The 8,941-nt window shown below is 40.5% G+C and overlaps 1 protein-coding gene across 16 annotated transcripts in view; it reads right to left on the bottom strand.

The window, feature by feature from the left end:
• The window catches only part of LOC103155226 (inositol hexakisphosphate and diphosphoinositol-pentakisphosphate kinase 2-like), a 54,625-nt gene that overhangs the window by 26,579 nt on the left and 19,105 nt on the right, over window positions 1-8,941 (bottom strand). For all 16 annotated transcript variants that reach the window (XM_016663369.1, XM_016663368.1, XM_016663370.1 and 13 more), the window contains exons 18-26: window positions 7,758-7,899; window positions 7,450-7,673; window positions 6,662-6,789; window positions 6,464-6,578; window positions 6,263-6,370; window positions 5,610-5,738; window positions 5,393-5,533; window positions 5,108-5,198; window positions 2,827-2,952 (exon numbers count right to left, since the gene is read on the bottom strand). In XM_016663369.1, coding sequence (XP_016518855.1) covers window positions 2,827-2,952; window positions 5,108-5,198; window positions 5,393-5,533; window positions 5,610-5,738; window positions 6,263-6,370; window positions 6,464-6,578; window positions 6,662-6,789; window positions 7,450-7,673; window positions 7,758-7,899 — 1,204 coding nt within the window. The remainder of the gene's footprint in view (window positions 1-2,826; window positions 2,953-5,107; window positions 5,199-5,392; window positions 5,534-5,609; window positions 5,739-6,262; window positions 6,371-6,463; window positions 6,579-6,661; window positions 6,790-7,449; window positions 7,674-7,757; window positions 7,900-8,941) is intronic.

Here is an 8,941-nt window from a genome sequence, read left to right as displayed (position 1 = left end):
ACGCACGCACACACACGCATGCACTCACACACACACACACGCGCATGCACACGTACACACACGCACGCATGCACACGTACACACGCACGCACAAGTTAAATGGAAGGTCCCTAATCACAATCGATGCTTCTACAGCTGCGTTTCCATTAGAAAGGTGTGCAAAACTTTGTGTGCAAAACTTTGTCAATATTCCACTGGTGTCAAAAAAATATGATTTCGAAATCTAGCGTTTTCATTAAATAAGAGACACAATTAAAATCACCTGTAAAAAATTTTGTTCACGCAATAAGACAATAAGAAACAGGCTGTATCCAACCACTTCCTGTCGTCTTCTTTGTTATTTCTGCTAATAGTAACTTCCGGTTGTTGATCATGTGGAAAAAATTGTCTCCATTGCAATTGTGCAAAATACACTAGCTTGGATTCTAAAAACCCATCTCAGTGCAAAAACATGTTTTGGATTAGTGTTTCCATTAAGCAAATTTATTTTCATAATCCCAATTTGAAGGTCAATGGAAACACAGCTCCTGCTGCAAAGTACGGAGGTATTCCTGAATCTGCTAAATATCAGTTGTGCCAAACTTTAACTCCTCCAGAAGGTTCAAAAAACAAAAACCTCAAATCATCCAAGTTATTTTCAATGCCATAGTCCCATCTAAACCAATATATTACATTTTCTCATCCTCACCAGTAAAAAGAGGGAAAAAGCTGCAGCGTCTGAATCTGAAGTCATGCAAATAAGCTTCCAAAGTGCATGCACAGTATGCAGAACAGAAGAAACAGGAACTTTGCTTTGATGACTGCTGGTTGTTTTTAAAAGTTTAACTCTCATGGTGGCATTAAATACAGTGTCTATAAAGAGTATTCACCTTTTTGAATGTTTTACCCTTCTACTGCTGTTAAAATCAATCATGACCAACAAGATTTCACTTTTCTGATAAAAAAGGTAAAAAAAAAATCATTTAATGTAGATTTCTACAAAATACCGACAGAGTGGCAGTTAGAATCCACTGTTGAAGAAAACTCAGATCATGGATTGATTAGAGTTTGCCAAAAGGCACATGAGAAGACTCTGTGGTCAAGAGGAATAAAGTTATTTGGTCTGAAATCGAAATTGAGCTTTCTGGCCACCAGACAAGAGTGTGAAGCACTTGTCTGGTGGGGAAGTCTCTGAGCTGCAGAATCAAGGAGAATCCTGGAATACTGAGAACTACGGCTTCCAAGGACATTTATTTGAGGACATTTATTTTCCAGTTAAAGCTACACAGAGATGTTTTGAACACAGCAAAATGGATGTTATGGAATGGTCTAGTCAAAGCCCAGACTTGTCAGAGCTTAGTTGGAAGTTTAGCAGGAAGAATGGAGGAAAACTGGAGCGTAAAGATGAGACCGACTGATCCACACAGACTTTATTATTTTTAATACATATTTTTACTTGTCATTATTTTGTAGTAATCAGATTTCACTTTGAGATTAAATGTGTTTTTTTGTTTTTTTTATATTTTATTGATCAGGATTTTTTATGAGCTATAAAAAAGGATAAAACATGTAAGGGTGTGAATACTTTTTGAAGACATTGTATACATTGTGCAGCTGTAATATTCCTGCCATATCGCCCAGCCTGTCTGCAGAGACCTGAGAGACAACATGAGGGTGAGATGACGAATGAAAGCTCACCGATGCAGCTTCATGCAGCTCCACCAGGATAAATAAATCAGCCTACGTTTTAATAAAAAAGTGTGGACTCAGCTGTAAATATTACAGTGCAACTACAAGGAAAACGTCAAACCTATCAACCAGCCTCACATTTACTTTATCTGAAGGAGTGTGCATAAAATATAAGTACTGTCATAACTGTGGCTTCACCAGTCATGAGCATGAAGGAGTTTTCATGAATGTTACTGACTGTTGTCATGTTTGGTAAATAATCACATTTTAATTCACATTTCTACGGGAATTTAAAAGTGTCATTAATACCCGAGTGAAGGTGCCCCTCCCACCTTCTCCAAATCTAACAAAATTAGTGTCAAATGTTTGTGCTGCCTTTGTGCAGCTTGAAGATGTTAAAGAAAGTTTAAAGGTCAAAAGGTTTGACATCAGTTTTGTTAGACTTTGCAACATGAGTTCGGGGAGTGGTTGACCTCTGATGACCTCTGGAAACGTTTTTATTAATACATTTAAAATGACAGCAGAACAAATGAAAATTTTTACTGCACAAATGTAGCACAAACACTTGACACCACTTTTGTTAGATTTGGACAACGTGGGAGGCTGGTTGACCCTTTTGCCTAACATCTTCAAAGCAAAAGCAGCACAAAGGAACATTTTTGCTGCACAAACATTCGTCATTATTTTGTGTCATTATTACACTGAGGTGTCATTATTTCTGTTTGTGGCGCTATCATTTTTTGTTAGTCATTATTTACCGAATGACAGGCACTTCATGACAACATTCATGAAGACTCCTCCATGTTGATGACAGAGGTTATGTCACGTTTATGGAAATGTCAAGTCAGTCTTTTGCACACTCCATCCTGTAAACGTTACCCGATTTCTAACTCAGCCAGCGAGGGGGTAAAAAAAATTTTAAAAAAAGGTGAGGAGGGTAAAATGGTGACGAGAATGAAAACGAACTGACACCTTCTACCACAAAACAAAAAAATGAATGAAAGTGATGAACATGTATGGGAGTCCATCACACCTGGTGGATTCCTGCTCTAATGATGAACTGTGTGGCATATTTTTGCAAGCCGGGGCTTGTGTGTCTGATCTACTGCTGGCCTCTGTGCAGGTTGGTGAGGAAGCGCGGCGGTCTCAGACACATACCGTCTTTGTAGGACAGACTGGCGGTGGAGTATTTTTTGCGGTGTGCACGTGCGTAGTCCTGCAGGTTAGGGGCGCTAGAGGAGCCACCGAGGACGGTGGTGCTGAAGAGTCCGGCGCACTGAGAGCCTGCGAGGGTTAGTGACCGGAACATAAACAAGCTGTTACTCAAACAGCTCACCAGCAAGAGAGAGACAGAGACAGAAACTGACAAGCAGAAACAAAGACTGGAGGTTTTTAAACTGTCTAACACGAATGTGGTCCTCATTAGATCTTCAAATGAAACAAATACAACAAAAGAACCTTAGATATTAATACAAAAACTTTCAGAACCATGGTATCTGCAGGTTTCAAGTCAAATTTAAGACCTTTTTATGCCACTTTGAATGAAATTAAAAAGAACCTATGGTGCAAAATTCACATTTTTGATGCCTATATTTCCATTTTGGTTTCCACTGCTTGTAAAAACTATACAAGCGCGAAAAAAAACAACAAACTCATCCAGACATTTCTTTAATAATAATTAAACGGGGTTTTTTTTGGTGTCTGGAAAATGAGCCATCTCAAAAATCTTTCCTAATGCAACACCAGAAATCATCAGGCATTACCCCGTTACCTAGCAACCCCAGCCTGTTACCCACCAACCCCAGCAAAGCCCAGCCCGCCACCTAGCAACCCAAGCGGAGCTCCTCCACATTTGGTCAGCTGGTTTTACCTACATTTGTCTCCAGAAAGCTTTGGCATATCAGAGAGGTTCATTCCCAGCAGCCCTGTTTAAGCTGCTTTAATCCAATTCCAGCCCGTTTGACTGCAAAGTCCGGTTCGGTTTGAGAGGATAAACTCTCTAAATCATTCCTTAAGGGTGCCATTTTTGCAAATGTGGCATTTTTCTGTAAATTTTTCTTAATTCCGCAATATTTTGTACAAAACCATCTCAGTGCTGCCCTCTATGGGTTGAGCGGTGGTAACTGCAGTTGAATTCTCCCATTGGCTCCAACAGTGTGGCTTGGTTGATGTCTGCATCTGATAGCCAGCCGTTTGGGTCACTCAGACTCGCCCCCTGGTGGTGACTCAGAAGAATAACGAGCATTTGTCGAAAGCGTTTCTGATTTATTTGCAACGTGATCTTCTCACCTTGGATTCACTTCATTTTTAAACCTCTAAGGACTAGTTCAAGTTTTTATTTCCAAAACCTTCCCTTTGAAAAACCTTCAGTCTAAAAAATTACTATTGTCTTTTCCCCTTATCATTTGAATGTGTCAGAATTAGCATCACCATGCAAACAGAGGGCAGAGAAGGAAAAAACTACAGTGGAAAGAGCCGGTGTGAAGGATGAAACGACCAAAACCTGAATATTTATCTGTGATGCTTCAGGCAGCTCAGACTGCAGCAGCAGAAAAGTTCTGATGGTTCTGACTAGAAAGAGACCGCAGAAGTACAGATACACATGGAGAAATGATTCGGAAGAACTGTAAACTCAAACTGTGGCATTTCCTCCTGAAAAGACAAATCAAAGTTCTGAACAGGTGCGTCTCAATAAATTAGAGTACCGACGAAAAGTTCTGTTAGGTTGGTGCCAGCTCCTGGATGGAAACCCAAATCATTACGAACATAAAGCAACCTGGATTTTTATATTACAGCTTTTCCTTCCACTCAACTTTCTACTTATATTAAGGCTGGAGTCACTGAGCAAACAACTGAATAATTTGAAGAAATTAGCTGGACACGTTAGATCTCAATAACTAGAAGCTTTTTCCATAAAACAACTTTTTTCTTGTCATTTTTAGACGACCTTCTGGTAAAAGGCAGCATCAGTCGGGTAATACTATGACATTATTCTCATAATTAAACAAACATACTCATACAAAGCTTCATTAGCATTAACGTTTTGCAACTTACTGAAGTGAATTCTGCGTTCATTTCAGTATTTAAACAAACATTTAAAGTATAACTATAATTAATCTATAAAATTAAATTACATTTTTGCTGAATTTTCAACTTTTTGTTAAGTTAATCTAATTTATTGAGATGTACCTGTTGATTTCAGGTTAAATCTGAACCACAGAGGAAGCAGTTTGAAGTTCTACTTTCTTCATTTTCTTCTTCTAAACTTGCAGTCAAAGTTCAAAGGTCATGTTATGGAAACACACAGCCTGCGCTACATGTTATTACATCTCCTCCAAACATAAACCATAATCTACAGGGAACCGGCTGATGATGTGTGCGGTTGCCGTAGCAACAAGGTGGTTCTTTTTTTGTTGTTGTTTTCTTTTTCTCCACCTACCTAAGCCGCTTTGTTTCATCTCTGGAGACTGACGTGAGATGGAGAAGAGACGGTAGCTGCCGGCTTTAGAGGAGGTGGATTCTGAGAGGACCTGGGGGTCAGAGGGCAGAGTGACGTAGTGGCATCAAAACCACAGAGGAAAAGCTGCAGCTGCACAAAATAAACCAATTTTGCTCAAAAGCAAATGAATGTGATGTGATTTTATGTTTACAGACTAAAGCATAAAACTAAACAGCCGTCAGAGCTAAAAATGGTGGTTCCACTCCTTCCTGGGCTCAGTCTCACCTCCATTGATCCGGTTTTGTGATTGCGAATGAGCGGCGACCGCCTCTGAATGGTGATCGGCTCCGACACGGGAACGGCGCGGTCCGTTTCGTCTCGCGACAGGTCATCCAGACTGCCGCGCTCCTCCTTTTTCTGCCCGTTCTGAGGAACACGACGGACACAGCTGGAGCCTGGATGTCCTCCACATCGGGACGTTTTTAGACTTCATGGTGTTTACCTGTCGCATCACCTCTGCTGAGGCGGGTCTGAAGCCGAATCCGTGCGGCGCGTGCTCGTCCTCATCCACGCCCTTAACGCCGGGGCTGAAGTGGAGCTCCACGTGGAACCGCTCCTCAGAGGAAATGTCCTTCAGGCAGACAACGTTTAAGACATTTAAGTTTTTAATCTGTTTGTTACAGACACACTGAATGTTATTGTTTACATCTGGAAATGTCACGCACGCGCACAACTCTGGAGGTCAAAAAGACGATTCTAACTGTTGCTGCTAACTTAACAAAATGAAGGTATCATTAGCTTAGTGCAGTGCATCACAGCAAAGGGAAAAACCGTTGAGGAAAAATTTAAAGCCACTCGTAACCTTCCCTTTTCCCGCTCTCCATCGGTTATGCTGCACGCAGATCCGTTGCCATAGCAACCGACTAACAACAGGTCCACTAGTGTATCCGGATTCAACACCAAGAAAAAACACACAAATATTTCCCACACGAAGACGAGGACATTCAGTCCTTTACAGTTTTCTGTTTTCAGGCTTGATGTTTATTAATAAGTGATCGCTGTGACAGATTAGCTGCCACTGCTATTAGCTAATCTAACACAGCAGTGGTTTATTAGCTTACTGATGATCGGTCTCATAAAGCATCAGTAACTCACCTTGTTGTTGTCTTCGTAGAGCATGATGACAATCTGCGTCATGTAGTTGAGTTCGGAGACCTCGTTGAGGTAATCCATGGCGCGTTTCCACTGCTGGTCCTTCTCCTCCTGTCTCAGACACAAACGGAGAAAATATCACCCTGATCTTCACGTCTTTTCATAAAAACACTCCAGAACCTGCAGGAATCACTGTTTGCTTACGTCGAGCAGGCCTCCGTATCGGAAAATGCTGAGCAGGGAGTGGACATGGCTCTCACTGGTGAAATATAACCGAGTCCTGACGTGACGACCAGGTGACATAATGCCACGAGAATACCTGTAAACAGGAAGTAAAACAAAACATGGCTACCTACATTTACTCTCTGTTGAACATCTGTTTTGCATTCAAACTTAACTTACAGAGGATGAAGCTTGTGAACAAACTCGTCTCCGTGCGTCCTCTGCAGGTCAAGCTGGATCTTCCTGACCAGAGGGAGGCAGTAAGCGTAAGCTATGTCCAGCTTCTCATCTCTATTTATGCCGTATTCCTGCAAAAAAACACAAAAAATAAACTACTCAGGCGGCTCAATTCATTAACATTTCAGGACTTCGCATCCAGAATGTGATGGGTCATATTAGTAAATATTTACACTTCCCCACAGATTAAAAACATATCCAAACAAAAGAAAACCTAATTAAATATACAAATAACCAGTGGTGGGAACCTTTAGCTGCACTAACCCTGAAGCACTTTATGATCATAAACATCAGTTTATGATCATAAACATCAGTTTATGATCATAAACATCAGTTTATGATCAGTTGATAAACAAACCTTCAACCACGATGTCAAAGTTTATTCAACCAAAACTTTATAAAACAAATTAGTGCTTTAGAATTTATTCAGAAAAAGTAATTTAAGGGAAGCTAAGAGCTCTAAATGTTTTCAAAGTTAGCAAAGATGTTAAACAAAGAATTAGCCCTGCTATTAGTGTGTTAGCATAAGTGCGCCCAACATTTTAAGTATTGTTAATCAAAAGCGTAAGAAACATAAGCATCTGAACACACTAGTAAAAATGTGTAAAAAATTTTTAAATAAACATTTTGTCACAGTACTACAGCAGACCCCACCTATTTTCCGATGGCCTCATATATTACTAACTATTTAATAAGAAGAGCAGCTCTAGGCTCCTTCGTCGTCCTCCCACCTGTGGGATGACGATGTCGGCCAGCGCTCGCGACAGCCGGAACAGCTCCTGCGTGTCCCGCAGGCCGAGCGTGGCGTTGTGAATGACGTCGTACTTCACGCAGTCGTAGATGTCGGGGATCTTGCTGATGTCGTAGCGGCCGTTCTTCATGCGGAAATCCCTCTCCAGCTTGGACCAGCGCTGCAGCATCAGCTCCAGAGTCTCGCTGTGGTACAGCTGCAGGTCTGGAGGCAGAGGAGGAAAACATCCTGCTAGCTGGAGAAACGTAGCCGAACAGGTCAGGAAGGGTCGATTTCATGTTTCTGTACCGGCAGACTTCGGGTCCTCCATTCTGGTGCGGATCTGAGAGGTGAGGCTCTGAATGAGCGTGTAGACCTGATCACATGTGGCCACCGGGTTCTTCACCATTTTCATTGAATTCAGAAGAGAAGCAGCGCAAGTCGGGGCCAGCTGCAGCAAAACAAAACACAGAGCGGCGTCAACAACGAGTAAACAAACAAAACAAAACATGTCGCTTCACTAAACAGACATGTTTGCCGGTTTTTAAAGCAACAGATGCTCGGGTCCAATTTCGTCCAAACGGCTTCTTTTTCTGTGACTCTCCAGAGTTTAATGTCATTTAGCTATAAGTATGAAAAAAATTAAACCCAAACTGAATTACAGACCTGGAAAGAAAGGATAGAAGTGCACAAGGAAGGAGGGAAACAAAGAGGGAATGAAGAGTAGGAAGGAAGGAAGGAAGGAAGGCAGGAAGGAGACAAAGGAAGGATAAGAAGGAAAGATAACAATGTAGGAAGAAATGGAAGATAAATGGAAAAGAGAGAAAAAAGTAGGTAAAGGGACAAATAAAAAGGAAAGATGGATAAGAAGGAAGGAAAAAGGAAAAGAAGAAAGAAAGGATGGCAGGAAGGGTACAAAGAAAGAAAAAATAAAAACGTAGGAAGGAAAAATAATAAAGTAGGAAGGAAGAAAGAAATATAAAAAAGGATGAAAAGGAAACAATGAACAATAAAAAGGGACGAAAAGAAGGAGGGAAAAAGGAGGAGAAAGAAGGATGCAGGAAGAAAGGGAAGATAAAAGGAAGGAAGAATAAAAGAGGAGTTTAGCTTGAAGAGAGAAACAGTTTGATAAATCTGACAATCAGAAAGACAAAGATCAAAAATAAAAATTAACTGAATTTCTCCTCTGTGGGAAAATAAAGGCTCTTCCTGTCTCCATCTTCATTAAGTTATTTTAACTTATATTTTATAATAATGATTAGAAAACAGATTACATTCCTAAAAAAATTTAATTCACAATTTAAAAATTTAATGGATGAAATTTTTTCTAATCTTCCCTCCAACTTTCTGGGGCTCCTCTAGCGCCCCCTGGCGGCCACCGCTTAGAAAAAAAAACAATCAGCACAACTAATACAAATCTTTAACTTTAGCCATAAAATAAACTTAGTTTATATTTTTTAGTTTTTTTTTTCATGCAGGTAGATGATGTAAAT

Source organism: Poecilia formosa, unplaced genomic scaffold, assembly GCF_000485575.1.
Source record: "Poecilia formosa unplaced genomic scaffold, Poecilia_formosa-5.1.2 Scaffold417, whole genome shotgun sequence".
NCBI classification, from domain to species: Eukaryota; Metazoa; Chordata; class Actinopteri; order Cyprinodontiformes; family Poeciliidae; genus Poecilia; species Poecilia formosa.
Note: the sequence above shows the minus strand (reverse complement) of the source record. Positions and strands in the feature narration are given on the sequence as shown.